We start from the raw sequence: 14,729 nt of genomic DNA on the forward strand, positions 1-14,729 counted from the left end.
CACTCGCCCCGGGCTCACCCGGCCCCCCCTGTGCCCCTGCAGTCCGTGGAGATGCGCGAGATGGGCACCGATGGCTACTCGGACAGCGAGCACTACCTCCCCATGGAAGGCCAGGCCCGGGCCGCCTCCATGCCCCGCCTCCCCGCCGAGAACCAGGTGAGGGCTTTCGCCACCCCGCTGGGCAGCACCGTGCCCAGCCCCTCCGCCATGCGGGCCCCCGACGACTGGCGCCCCCGACCCTCCTGGCCCTCTTGACCCCTCCTGATGGAAGCAGGAAGGGGAAGCGGCGTCCCCGGGCAGAGCGTGGTGGTCACGGCCAAGTGGTTTTCCTCTGCCCTGCTTGGGGTGCTGAGGGAGGGGAGCGGAGGGCAGGGGGACAACCAGGCCCCGGGGAGCTGCCATCAGGAAAGCCACTGCCCAGGTGGGGTGCACATCCTGCTCCTGGAGCCCTGGGCGCTGCGCCAGGAGGATGGATGTTCGAGGCCAGCCTGGCAAGTTAGCAGGACCCTGTTCACAAACCAGAGAACAGGCTCGGGTGCGGCGCCGTGGCGGAGCGGCCTGGGTCCAGTCCCCGCTATAAAGGAACGAGAAGGCCAGTGAGCCGCCACGGGGCTGGGGCGGTCACAGACGCTGGGTTCCGTCCCCAGCCCCGGGAAACCCCGCCGCCCGGAACTCACACGCACGCACGCGGCGTCTACCGTGCGCGGACACTCGTGGGTCTGCACTAGGGGCCTGGTGGGTCCCAGGAAAGCGTGTGGGTGGTCTGGGCGACTGGGGTTCGTGTTCCTGTCTGGTCTCCGTGGTGCTGCGGGACAGCGTGTGTGCCTGCTGCGTGTGTCTGCGTGGCTGCTTTGCCCAGCTGCTGGGGCCCGCCCGACGCGGAGGCAGGAGGAGCCATCCCCCTGCCCCATCCCAGCGGCCTGCCAGGTGGAGGGCTGCGGCCGGGCGGGCAGGTTGGCATGTCTGGCTGGGGCAAGCTTCCCGGGTGCTGTGCTGTGGCTGTCTGCACCAGGCGGAAGGCTGTGCTGTGCCTGGCTGAGCCAGGGTAGCCCAAGGGCCTGGCCTCTGGCGGCTGTGAACTTGAGGAGGGAGGTACTCAGTGCATGTGGCTGCCCCATCCCTAGACTCAGGACTTAGCTGCTGGGCCCTGGGAGAGGACAGGGACAAAGGCAGCGGAGGGTCACCTCCTGGAAGCTTTGAGCCTCCCCTGGAGCCAGGGTCCCCACACTGCATGAGGCAGGGGCCAGGGGGCCGTGGCCACTCCGCCCCATCTGTCGATGTCTTGCCTACGCCATCTGTCTGCGTCTCTGTCTGTCTCCTCTGTACCCGCTGGGGGACAGCCAGCCGCCTCGCCCACCGAGACCTTAACCTTTCTTTCTCCTTCTCCCCGGCACCTCTCCATGCTCCACACCCACACGCTCCTCCTGGCCTTTTATATTTATTTTCTTCTTTCTGTTTTTTCTGTGTGCACCATCCCGTGGGGCTGTGACAGAGGAGAAGGGGCCGGCCACGTGGGAATAACCTCAGTGTAGGTACCGCGCCTGCCGCCCCAGCTGGGCTCCGGCCCCTCTTCCTCCCCACCCCCCCTCGTGGCAGCCCCCCATCTCCGGCCGCCTGGGCCCACCTTTCTCTGCAGCCACCCTTCCCCCCATGGAGCCCTCTCCTCGTGTGTTGTGTCCTGTGTGTGCAGGGGCCACCCCACCTGCTCCCTCTTCAGAGCCTCCCAGCAGGAGGCGCCCGGGCTCACCTGCACCTCTTTCTGGGGGGCTCCTTCCTCCAGCTCCACCATGGACCCCCAGCCCTGCAGCCTCAAGTCCTTTTCAGCTCCTGCCTCAGGCAGGGCCTCCAGCAGTACGGCTGGGCCGGATCCTGCAGGAGGGTCGGGGTCCACGGCCTCTCCTCTGCCGTCCTCCGCCTGCCACAGGGAACCACAGGCCTCCATGGGTCAGGCCTGACCCAGGGCTGCAGGCCAAGATGGGTGCCACAGGCCTCAACTAGGGCAGCCGCTAGCCGGGACTGGGCAGCTGGCGCCAGAGTCAGGGGGTCAGAAGAGAGCAGCCCTTTAGCCAAGGAGGTGCTGAGCCGGGGTGCAGGGAGCTGGGTTTCTCCCTGTCCCTGGAGGGCAGGTGGCAGCCAGGACAGGTGGACCCTGTGCTTCCCTTCAGCCAGACCGCCAACCCTGGCTGGGTCCCCAGGGCTGGGGGATCCTGAGAATCAGTGGGGGGTGCAGGGGCCAGATGGGACCTCATGGCAAGAACCCAGGAATGGACCTGGAAAGAGCAGCCCTGTCTGGGGACAGAGGGGGCCTCAGGGCTTCCCTCTTGGAGCAGGCTAGCCAGGCTGCCTCCAGGACCCCGGCGCACCCCTGCACCCACTCCCCAGATGGCCAAAACCCAACCTCAGGTGGCGGTCCAGCAGCCGGGCTGCCTGGAGGGGGCGGGAAAGAACCACACCTCTCCGCGCTGGCCTCTGACTCCAGCCACGGCCTGTCCCCCAACCCAGACCATCTCCGACACCAGCCCCATGAAGCGCTCGGCGTCCGTGCTGGGCCCCAAGGCTCGGCGCCTGGAGGACTACTCCCTGGAGCGGGTCCCCCCGGAGGAGAACCAGCGGCACCACCAGCGCCGCCGGGACCGCGACCGCGACCGCGGCCACCGCGCCTCTGAGCGCTCCCTGGGCCGCTACACCGACGTGGACACAGGTGGGCCGCCACAGGGATGTGCAGGGAGGCAGAGCCCTGGAGGGGAGGCGGGCGGAGCGGGAGAAGAGGGGACGGCACCAGAGCATTGGGCCCTGCCCACAGACGTGCCTCCTCCTCTCTCCGGGGTCCTGGACCCCTAGAGCGGCTCCTGCGTGCACGCCCTGCCCTGCCCCGCCCCTTCCTCGTCCCTGAAGGCCCCCGGGGCGGGTCCGTCTGTGTTCCCGCCCAGGCTTAGGAACGGACCTGAGCATGACCACCCAATCCGGGGACCTGCCATCGAAAGAGCGGGACCAGGAACGGGGCCGACCCAAGGACCGGAAGCATCGGCAGCACCACCACCACCACCACCACCACCACCCCGCGCCCCCCGACAAGGAGCGCTACGCCCAGGAGCGGCCAGACCACGGTCGGGCCAGGGCTCGGGAGCAGCGCTGGTCCCGCTCGCCCAGCGAGGGCCGAGAGCACATGGCGCACCGGCAGGTGGGTGTGGCACTCGGCGACCCCAGGCGGGCCCGGGGCTGGGCGAGGAGCAGCAGCAGGGCCCCCACCCCCAGCCACCGGGCGGCCGGACCGCACCTGGCCTCGTCGCCCTTCGCCGCCCGCTTGCTCCCCGGCTGTGGCCGCGAGGTCCCCGCGCCCCGCCGCGCTGCCCCGCTCCCGCCTCCCTTTCGTTTCGATTATGATTTCTGCCCCTTGGACGCCGTGAGTAATTGGGAACTTCTGCTCCGAGCCCGAGACTTACAAAACTCCATCTCTCATTTCTCTCCCGCTTTGTTGTGTTGTTTTGCCCCCTCCTGTCTCCGCCCTCCTCCTGTGGCTGTGGCTTTTCTCCTTTTTTTCCATTCGGTGTCCTGTGTCCCTCCCCCTCCGGCCCCGTCCGTCCGGCCCGCCCGCCGCCTCCTGTGTCTCCTCTCCCGGTTGATTTCGTCGTGCCTTTTTTTTTGATTCCCTTTGTTTCAATTTTCGTGTAGGGCAGTAGTTCGGTCAGTGGAAGCCCAGCCCCCTCAACGTCCGGCACCAGCACTCCGCGGCGGGGGCGCCGCCAGCTCCCCCAGACCCCCTCCACTCCCCGGCCACACGTGTCCTATTCCCCCGTGATCCGTAAGGCCGGCGCCCCGGGCGCCCCGCAGCAGCAGCAGCAGCAGCCGGCGGCGGCCAGGCCGGGCCGGGCGGCCACCAGCGGCCCTCGGAGGTACCCGGGCCCCGCCGCAGAGCCGCTGGCCGGGGAGCGGCCGGCCACTGGGGGCCACGGCAGCAGCCGCTCGCCTGGGATGGAGCGGCGAGCTCCGGGCCCCGCCAGGAGCGAGTCCCCCAGGGCCTGTCGCCATGGAGGGCCCCGGTGGCCAACGTCAGGTCCGCACATGTCCGAGGGACCCTCGGGTCCCCGGCACCACGGCTACTACCGGGGCTCCGACTACGACGAGGCCGACGGCCCGGGTGGCGAGGAGGCGGTGGCCGGGCCCTACGACGCGCCACCCCTCCCGCGACACACGTCCTCGGGCGCCGCCGGGCGATCGCCCAGGACTCCCCGGGCCCACGGCCCAGCCTGCGCCTCGCCTTCCCGGCACGGCCGGAGACTCCCCAACGGCTACTACCCGGTCCACGGAGTGGCCAGGCCCCGAGGGCCGGGCTCCCGGAAAGGCCTGCACGAGCCCTACAGCGAGAGCGACGACGATTGGTGCTAAGTCCGGGCGCGGTGGCCCCTCACCCGCCCGGCGCCCCCACGCACCCCACGCACACACCCCGCCGGGAGGAGCGCGCCGGGCCGGCCGCCTCGCCGCCACCTGCCCAGCACCGCGGGCGAGAACCCGCCAGACAGGGGCCCAGCCTCGGGGCCAGGGCTGGGCCGCGCGGGGTCCCACCACCCTCGGCCAGGAGAGACCCTCCCGGCGTCGAGGGCCCGGCCCGACCTCCCCGCACCAGGGGCTCCGGGGGCGGCCGGAGACAGGCCGACGGCGGCCGAGTCCTCTCAGCCCTTTTTGGAGAACTTTGGGGAAAACGGGGAAAAAAACAAACAAAAATAATAATAATAACATTTTTAAAAGAAAAACGGGGAGAAAAAAACCGCTTCTATTGATGAGTTTTATCATCTCAACTGAACCCTTTCCCTGGTGAAGGACGCGGTGGCTGCGGGCGGAGGACACAGGCAGGAAGCCGACCCAGAGCCCCACGCGGACGGGACACGCCACACTCTTCTCAACCACACGCAGGAGTGCTTGCTGGTGACACCAAACCCTACTATTACTGCCTGCAGAAATCAATTTAAAAGAAAAATAATAACAATAAACAATTTTAAAAAGGACAAAAAAAATTAATGATTGAGAAAAAGAAGCATTTTTTTCTGACATTTGGTCCTGCTTGAAATAACAAAAGAGAAAAAACAAACAAAAAAAAAAAAAAACCACCACCACCACCACCAATTCCCTTGCTTCTTTTTTCCTTTTTTTCCTACCTTGTTTGAAAACCGTGGGCTTGGGACTGTGAATTATTGCATGACATTAAAAAAGAAAAAAAATAATAAAAAAAAGTTGAATTCAAGGGCTTTCGGATTGGCGTGGTCTTTGTCCTTTGGCCAAGTGCTCCCCAGGTCTCTTTGGGGAATGGCAGAAGGGGGCTTTGCTGGCTTCTGGAACAGGGTTGAAGGTAGGGATGGGCCGGGTCTTAGCAAAGGAGTGCTTACCCAGAATGCACCCGACCTGGCTTCCATCACCAGCACTGCAAGATGAAGGAAGGAAGGCAGGAAGAACGGCAGGCGGGAAGGCAGGAAGGAAGGAGAGAGCTCAGGGCGCCTGTGCCTGGGAGAAGCGCTGCACCCACAGTGAGAACCCACCCCTGCCCAGCACCTGGCCTCTGGCCCCTCCCAGCACCCCCAGTTGTCTCCACAGGGCTCTGCTCTGGACTGTGGCCCCCTGCATGGATTTTGCTGAGGTCCCTACATGATGGGCACTGGTGAGGACTTCCAGAGGTCAATGTGGGAGCAGCCCAGGGAGGGCAGGGCTGGGCACGGCCAGCCCAAGACAAGGACTTCAGCCAGGCACAGTGAGTGACCTGTAATCCCAGCAACGTGGGAGTCTGAGGCAAGAGGATCTCGAGTTCAGAACCAGCCTCAGCAAAAGCCAGGTGCTAAGCACCTCAGTGAGACCCTGTCACTAAATAAAATACAAAACAGGGCTGGGATGTGGCTCAGGGGTCAAGTGCCCCTGAGTTCAATCCCCCGTACTCCCCCAAAAAAGACAGGGGCGACACGTAGCAGACACAAGAGTGGGAGCCAGGCGTGGCGGCACGCAGCTGCGATCCCAGTGCCTCGGGCGCTGAGGCAGGAGGATCACAGGTTCAGGACCAACCTAGGCGACTCAGTGAGGCCCTGACTCAAAATAGAAAATAAAAAGCGCCGGGCTGCAGCGGGTGGCAGAGCAGCCCTGGGCCCCACCCAGTGCTGAAGTGCACACACGTGTACCAAGTGACTCGTCTCCCTGCGCCCAGGAGACGTCTCTGTGCTAGGAAGGGAACCCAGGCGCGCTTCCACTGAGCGGCAGTCCCGACCCTTGTTAGTTTTCACTTTGAGTCAGGGTCTTGCTAATTTTCCCAGGCTGGCCTTAAACTTGAGATCCTCCTGCCTCAGCCTCCTGCATCTCTGGGACCACAGGCTGCACCACTATAGCGGGTCATAACAGACACCCTTGGAAGGGTTGCTGCGGCCCTCGGGATGGTGGACCCCCTGGAGAACCGCTGTCCTCAGTACAGCAGCTGGCCCAAGGTGACCCGTTCTTTACTGCCACGTCATCTTCCAGCATAGAGCGACTGTGTCCAGTAGGTCCTGTCCATCCCGCAGACCTGGGGCAGCGAAGGCTGCAGGCTCCAGCGGGGAAGGCAGGTGCAGCACCTGCTAAGACAAAGTCCTCCAGGAAGCGGCCAGCCCAGCAAGAACCTCCCAGCCAGCCTGACCCATCACAACCCCTCAGGCTTCCAAGCCAGCTGCCTGCCCAGGGCAGGGTCGCCTCTGGCTGTGGCTCCCTGTCCACGGTGCTGGGGCTGCACGTGTTCAGGAGCCATGGGGTGAGCGAGGCTGGTGACCATCCCTCCATGGCCAGGGAGACTGCAGCTCTGTCCTCTGAGGGACGAAGCCTAGGCAGAGCTCCATGGCTCCTGAGCCTGAAGGCTGAGTCTGCAGCGTAGGGCCAGGAAGCTGGGCTCCAGGCCTCCACAGCTGTCTCACATGCCCTCAGTCCCTGCCCTGGGGGCAGCACCCGGGAGGTGAGGGGCAAAGGAAACAAGGCACATAAATCTGTTTGTCCTTGGTCTCTATTTGCCAGCTCTCCCAGGCTCAGTATCCTCTCTGTGAAATGGAGACGCCTCCGTGTCCAGGAGGAAAGACTCCTCTATCCTTTCAGGTTCAGTAGGGAGGGGCTGTGAATTAAACTAACAAGAGAGACGAACAGTAGAAAAGTCACAGTTTCCATTAACATGAGCAAGGACGTTCACAGAAAAGGCAGTGGTTAGCACAGGGCTTACACATGGTTTTAATAAAGGAAGGCGGGTTTGGGCTTTGGGGGTGGTGAATTCGTGGGCAAGTAGCTAGGAAAGACGCCAGGAAGCCTGGCATGGGGAGCACACCGGTAGACCCAGGGACTGCGGAGGCCGAGGCAGGAGGATCGCAAGTTTGAGACCAGCCTGGGTGATTTAATGAGACTCTGTCACAAAATAAAAAATCAAATGGGCTGGGGATGAGGCTCAGTGGTAAAGCGCCCCTGGGTTCAATCCCCAGGACCAAAAATATGTATATTAAAAAGTCGGGAAAACTGAGGGGCGGTGGGAGTGGTTGGGTAGGACTCGGTGCCGGCCCAGCCCAGGACGGCTCTCCATCTCCAGGGATGAGGAGCCAGGGGATAGCTCCTCGAAGGGAAATCTGTGCCACCTCATCGCTTCTTTATTAAAACTTTTTTTTTGTCATTTTCTTTTTTTCTGTCACCTTCTTGAAGGGAAATGTATGCCCAGCTTTTAGGCAATAAAGGACGTCTTCAGGTGGTGGAGGATTCTTATCCTGTCTCCGTGGTCCTCCTTGCTGTCCTCGTCCCTCTGGTGCTGCTAGAACAAAACACCTGCTTCTGGTAAAGTTCGGCCTTTGGCCATAGTTCCGGGGATCCAAGAGTGTGTCCCTGGTCCCTGCACAGCTCTGGTGCGGGCCTTGTGGCCGGTGCACCACAGTGGCAGGAACCCAGGCAGAAGCGACCACGTGGTGAGAGGGAAGCCAGAGCCCAGGAAGGGACAGCCTTGCTCCTCCTACGACAGCCCTTCTTGCAGAAAGGAGCTGGGCCCCTGAGGACCACAGTCATCTCTCCCAACAGCGCCACCCCGTAGCCCAGGCGCTTTCCACAGGCCTAGCCGCTGAAGAGCCGCCACCTCTCGCCTCTCCACATCCCCACGCCCAGGAAGCTGCCAGTACAGGAACCTTTGGAGGCCTCCCTCCAGCCAGATCCAAAGCAGAGCAGTTCCTTCCGCTCAAGAGAATACTGACGTCGGAGTTGCATATTTTGGGGTGGCATGTCCCGATATCCTTCAGATGCCATCGCAGGATGACTGGCAGAGGGGCAAGAACCGGTGACTTGACTTGGCTCAGAGACCGGGGGTTGTGAGAGCCAGGTCTGCGTGGGGGCACCAAGCAGAGCACCCCAGCTTCTGGGGCTGCCGGCTCCTCTGGAATTTGGGTCAGTCCCAGGATGAAAGCCTGATTTTAAGGATGCGACCAGAGGCTGGGGATAACTGGACATCCAGGCCCCAGGCCGAGGTCATTCACTGTGCATCTGAAAAAGCCTCGTCAGCACCGCTATTGGTCTCTTACAGGTATCAATGCTCAAAGGATGAAACATTTAAGTTAAAAAAGAAAAAATGCCAGTCACAGTGGTGCATGCTGCATTCCCAGCGACTCAGGAGGCCGACACAGGAGGATCACTTGAGCCCAGGAGTTCCAGACCAGCCTGGGCAACATACCAAGACCCCATCTCTGGAAAAAAAGAAAAAAGGAAAAAGAACAATGCTGTATTAGTCAGCTCCTCGTTACTGTAACAAAATACCTGAGGAAATTGTCTTACACGGAGAAAAGGTTATTTAGCACATGGCTCCGGAAGTTCCAGCCCAAGGAGGCGCCATTGTTTGGGGTCTCTGGTGAGGGTGGCCCATCGTGGCAGCAGGGTGTGGCAGAGCAGAACCACTAATGTCATGAGCAGGAAGCAAAATGAGGAAGAATCCCAATCCCCTCTGTGGACACTCCCCCAGTGACCCATGGACCTCCCACTAAGCCCCACTTCCCAAAGACCCCAGCACCTCCCAACAGGGACACCGGGGACCAAGCCTTTAACTCATGGGCCTTAGGGGACACTCATTCCAACCTTAACAAATGTCTGGAGTGCGGGAGGGCACAAGGCCCTGGGTTTCATCCCCATATAACAAAACAAAACAATCAAAGCAATAGGGGCACGTGTCCTAACTCACTACAGGCGGGCGGCTTAGAACCACAGGCCCTCTCCCAGCACCCTGGAGGCCAGAGTGCGGAATCAGGGGTGGCCACTAGCTCCCCTTGAAGCCCCTGGGACCGTTTGTCCTGTGGCTTTCCCCTGGGGTCTTGTTCCTGGCAATCCTTGACGCCCCTTGGCTTGGAGCTGCCTGCACGGTGCCCCGATGAAGCAGAAGAGAACCCCCGCCAGACACCAAACTTGCCAGAGCCTTGAACTTGGACTTCCCAGCTGCCAGACTGTGAGCCACGAATGTCTGCTGTTTGTAAACAGCCCGGTCTACAGCGTTTTGCTCCAACAGCCCGAAAGGACGCAGGCAGACACCACCCGCCACCACCCGCCACCTCAGTGGTACCAGTGGTGAAGCAGGGAAGACGCCGAGATGGACATGAAAGACCACAGGGTGGCTCTCAGCCAGACGAGGTGTCTGGCCCTGGCTCCGTCCCCGGGGCAGCCAGCTTAGCCCTGGGCACACGTCCTGTGTGCCCGGTGACTCTGAGCAGTGGCCCGTTCACTCTCCGTGGTCGGTCGAGCAACGGCTGAGGGTCAGGTAGGGACATGCAGATGAGGACTGCCATCCTGGAGCCGTGTCTTTAAGGGGACAGACACGGAGACTGCTGTCAGCCGCCCACGCCTCGAGCTGCCATCTGTCAGGCAGGACGCCCACACCCATCTGGCCCTCTGTCCCTGCCATGCTGCCCGGCTGGGGACGACGTCCCCTGCTCTTCCCTGGTCTCCCGGCCCCTCCCCGCCCTCCCCCGACCCTCGGTGGCTCACATCTGTCCACGCAGCCCTGCCAAGGGCCGCCCGCCCTCCACCCACCCTTCTCCAGCTCTGAAGCAGGTGACCTCCAAGACTGCGTGCGGTCAGCCTGTTCCACGGAAAACGGGCACAGAGCTGGCTGTGGCAGCCGGGGAGGGCGGGCAGGGCAGGGCCAGGGAACCGAGTGTGTCTACAGCACTGTGAGGCCGCTTTTGTTAACTGAGGGAAAGTTTGGGGGTTTTGTTTTTGCTTTAGTTTTTTGCCGCACTGGAGAAAAGAATCATGACTGGAAAAGGGTCTTTATTGTTATTTTTTGGTACCTGAGGTTGAACGCAGGGTGCTTAACCGCTGAAGTCGCTGAGGCTGGCTTTGAACTTGCGATCCTCCTGCCTCAGCCTCCCCGCCACTGCCCTAGACTGGAAAAACTTGAAGGGTGTCCAGACACTTTCCTCTCCAAAAATTGCTTCCTAAGTTCCAGAAACACCCTGACCTATGAAAAAGGACATTATAAAAATCAACGGGTTAAGAGAGCCAGGCCCAGCAGCGCCCACCTGTGATCCCAGTGACTCGGGAGGCCGAGGCAGAAGAGCGTAAATTTGAGAACAGACTGGGCAATTTAAGGAGCCCTTAAATTTAAAAAAAAAAAAAAAAAAAAAAGAATTTTTTTTAAAGGGTTGGGGATGTAGCTGAGTGGTAGAGGGCTTGCCTAGGAGGGCTTGTTGCCTAGAAAGCCCTGGATTCCACACTCAGTGCCAAAACAACAAAATCAATAAACTGGACAATTAAACTAGACTCAGAATCCCCCAAACTAAGACCCAAGCTTTGTTCAGGGAGCGATCCGGAGCCACTGGCCGCTCCCGGCGGAGGAAGCCAGGCAGGCCCACAGTGCCACCTAGAGGCAGGACGGGGAACAGCCAAGGGCGGGTCCGCTCCTATACCAACTAGCTGGAGAGCCAGGAACCAGTCCCAAGAGACCCCAGCGGGGCTGGGGTTGTGGCTCAGTGGCAGAGCGCTTGCCTAGTATGTGTGAGGCACTGGGTTCGATCCTCAGCACCACATAAAATAAAGGTCCATCGACAACTAAAAAAAAAAAAAAAAGAGTCACCAGCGGGTTCCCTAAGATCATCCCACTCCTTAGTCCAAGGACAGCAGTGGGACATCATGGATGTAGGTTCCTGACCACTCTATCAAAAGGACCCTGGGCCTGCGGCTGTAGCTCAGTGGTAGCACTTGTCTGATGAGTGGGAGGCCCTGGGATCGGTACCAGTACCAGAAAGAACAAAGCAAACAATCTTTCTACTGACCATCAGAAGACAGCAGATGAGGGGCTGGGGAGATAGCTCAGTCGTAGAGTGCTAGCCTTGCATGCACAAGGCCCTGGGTTCCATCCCCAGCACCCAAAAAGACAGATGGCTGAGGGCCCGGAAACTCCATGACCTGGAAGAAGGTGCAAGAAAGTGGGGAGGACAGAGGAGGATCTGAGGAGCAGGGGTAGAGGAACAGGAGGCAGCACCATTTTCGATGGGAAAACTAAGTCAGATAAGCTCCATTACTTGTATAAGGTCACACAGTTTAAAAAAAAAAAAAAAAGCGTAGATCTTGAATCCCCATCTTGAATCCCCACCTGGTTGGCATTGCTCCATCAACCTGCTGCTACCCTGAGGTGAGGACATGCCCCGCTGGCTGAGCCTTAGTCACCTCCAGTCCCCACTTCCGGTTCTTATGTCCACTGACCCTAAACCTGCCCCCAAGGACCACTTTCCTGCCAGCCAGGAGCACTGGGAGTGCAGACCACCAACCCACGAGGGGTGGAGAACACAGTCTCCCTGTCCTTGAGTTTCAGTGCTCAAAAGTTCAACGTGCCTCCATTAGAGCACTTGTCGAGCCGGCACGAGTCCCTGGGGTCAGCGCCCATGGAGGGTGGGAGGGGAGAAGGTCAAGGTGGTTGAAGGTATGGCAACAATCTCTGCTCCCCCCGGCTGGCCAAGAAGAGCAAGTACCCCTGCCTCACAAACCTGACCACGAATCCAAATCTAAGCCTGGCAAAGCGGCCCACACCTGCAATTCCAATGCGGGAGTCTGAGGCAGGAGGACCCAAGTTTGAGGCACCCTGGGCAATGGGGAGATCCTGTCTCAAAATAAAAAATAAAGGGGCTAGGGATGTAGCTGAGACCTAGAGTGCTGCTTAGCATGTCTGAGGCCTTGGGTACAATCTCTGGTACAACGAACATAAATCAATATATAAACACATTTTTAAAAATAAATGGGAGTGGGGTTGAGGCTGTAGCTCAGTGGCAGAGGGCTGGCCTCGCACATGTGAAGCCCTGGGTTCGAGTCTCAGCACCACATAAAAGTAAATAAAGACAAAGGTGTTGTGTCTATCTACAACTAAGAAAAAAAATTTTTAATAAAAAAATAAATAATAAATAGGAGTGAGAGTAACCCATCAAGATTTTTTTTTTCTTTAAGTTGCAGGGCTGGGGATAGAACTCAGGGCTCTGCCCATGTGAGTCGGGTGCTCTACCATTGAGCCACACAGCCCTCCATCATGAAATTCTGAGGGAGACATTTGTATGCCTGGGTGTCACCCAGCACTGAATGTGAACACAGTGCTACCCACCCAGCACATGACAATGATATAAAATCAGGACATAATTGTATACCCAACACGGAGGTATATGACAATGACATGAAAATCAGGAAGACATCATTGTATATCCCTGGGAGAAGGTAGGTGCCTCAGAATCCCAAAGAAGTTCCCAGGCTACAGAGATCTCTGCATGTGCTAGTCTGCTTTCTCTTGCTATAATAAAATACCTGAGGTTGGGTAAGATATAAAGAAAAGAGATGTGTGTAATTCACGGTTGTAGGGGTTAAAATTCCAAGATAGAGAAGCCCATCAGTCTGGTCTCTAGAAAGGACCCTCCTGGCTGCATCACATGAGGGGTGGAGTGGGGTTACACCTAAAATCTTATGGCAAGACAGGAAGCCAGAGATGGAAGGGAACCAGCTTGGGCCCTGAGCTTATGCAGTACTATGTTTTAGATATGGTCTGCAGGTCCCCTCAGGGCTTATGTGCTGGAAGCCTGGTACCCAGTGTGGGGATGTTAAAATCTGGTGGAACTATCGGAGGGAGAGCCGAGGCCCAGCACAGTGGTGCACTCCTGGAATCCCAGTGACTCAGGAGGCTGAGGCAGGATGATCACAAGTTCAAAGCCAGCCTCAGCAACTCAGCAAGGCCCTAAGCAACTTAGCAAGACTATCAATATAAAAAGTAAAAAGGGGCTGGGATGTGGATGTGGCTCAGTGGTCAAGTGCCCCGGGGTTCACTCCCCAGGAAGAACAACAACAAAGGCAGAACCCGTGGAAGGTCCTATGTCAACCCTTTTCTTCTTTTTCTGTCTTTTTTATGGTACCACAGAGTGAACCCAGGGGATCTTTACCACTGAGCCCTTATGAACTTTTATTACATTTTTTTCCATTACAACTAAATAAGTACTTTTCTTTAAAAGTGCACAGCTTTAAGTATCCCTGGAAAGGACAGACTTGATGTGCACCCTCTTCCACCCCCCCGTTCCACCACTCAATGGGGGAGAGGGCAGGGCCTCTGCACAAGACCGAGCTGTGTCCCGCTGCAGGCCCGACTTCTACCTCTCCTTCTCTTCCTTGTCCCCTTTCCTAGCCGCTTTCATTTTCTTCCTGTCTCGGGTGCATCCCTGACTTCACTAGTGACAGAAACAGGACTCGGCCTCTGGCGGCCGGCGGCGAGGGTCTCTCGGTCTCCGCGTTTCTGTCCTGGCTGGGACCACGTAGGGTTGCGGTTAGACTCAGACGCAGCCTGGCGCTTGGCGTCTCAGGCCCGGGTGTCTGCGCTGCAGGGGAGGTTGGAGATCTCCAGCGTGAGGCGGCGCGTGGAGCAGGCCCTGTCCCTGCAATTCCCAGAAGGCTCTATAAACTTTTATTTTAAGACAGGTTCTTGTTAAATTGTCCAGGCTGGCCTCCAACTTGAGATCCTCCCGTCTCAGCCTCCCAGTGCGGCCCCGCAGCCCAGCACCAGGACCTGCACCTGTGGTCCCAGGGCCTCAGGAGGCTGAGCCCGGGAGGTCAAGGCCAGCCTGGGGAACACAGCACACCCCCTCTCCAGAAAAAGGGGTGCGTGCATGCGTGCCTGAGCATGTGTGCGTGTGTGCGTGCCCCGTGTGCTGCCTCCACGCCCCGGGAGCATGCATGGAGCCAGTGACAGGGACCCCTCGCCGCCCTCGCCCCCAACCTCGCCAGCGCCCCCTCTCGGCCCTCTCCTGCAAGCCTCGGCGACCCAGGCTCGGGGACCCTGGCTTTCTGTGAATGTGACTTGAAAAAAGGTTGGTGCGTGGGGTGGGGTGGCACCGGCTGGCGGAGAGATGCCACCCCCGTGCTGCCCACCGTGCTGCGAAGGCCCCTTCGCACTCCGCCACCCGTGAGCATTTAGAGGGGGCCGGGGAGCAGGGCCACCTGGGGCAGGCCGAGCATGCGACAGCCACTAGGCTCGTGTCCCGGGACAGTTGCGCAAGGTGCAGATGCGGGTCGCCCCTGCCCAGGAGGGGTGACATGACTACTGTACAGGGGGCTCCGGCTGCTGGTGCCTCCAAGGAGTGAGGCCCACCGGGTCTCCTGGCTCTGCGGCGCTGCTGGGGATGTCAGCCCGCACCTCCTGCACTTTGGGGAGTCCACCTCTCCTTGGCCATTTCTCTGCTCCCTAAGACGCTTCCTGCTCCATC

The 14,729-nt window shown here is 59.7% G+C and overlaps 2 protein-coding genes across 2 annotated transcripts in view; one reads left to right on the forward strand and one right to left on the reverse strand.

Moving 5' to 3' along the window:
* Cacna1a (calcium voltage-gated channel subunit alpha1 A) overlaps positions 1–5,239 on the forward strand; it is a 248,011-nt gene extending 242,772 nt beyond the window's left edge. Inside the window, 5 exon segments of the mRNA XM_047531985.1 lie at positions 43–156; positions 1,493–1,528; positions 2,503–2,701; positions 2,931–3,181; positions 3,673–5,239. Of these exon segments, the coding sequence (XP_047387941.1) occupies positions 43–156; positions 1,493–1,528; positions 2,503–2,701; positions 2,931–3,181; positions 3,673–4,386 (1,314 nt within the window). The 3' untranslated portion in view covers positions 4,387–5,239.
* Positions 5,240–7,139: 1,900 nt separating this feature from the next.
* LOC124968083 (uncharacterized) overlaps positions 7,140–14,729 on the reverse strand; it is a 15,548-nt gene continuing 7,958 nt past the window's right edge. Inside the window, exon 4 of the mRNA XM_047530448.1 lies at positions 7,140–8,702. Within this exon, the coding sequence (XP_047386404.1) occupies positions 8,626–8,702 (77 nt within the window). The 3' untranslated portion in view covers positions 7,140–8,625. The remainder of the gene's footprint in view (positions 8,703–14,729) is intronic.

This window comes from Sciurus carolinensis, chromosome 17 (genome assembly GCF_902686445.1).
Source record: "Sciurus carolinensis chromosome 17, mSciCar1.2, whole genome shotgun sequence".
Taxonomy (NCBI): domain Eukaryota; kingdom Metazoa; phylum Chordata; class Mammalia; order Rodentia; family Sciuridae; genus Sciurus; species Sciurus carolinensis.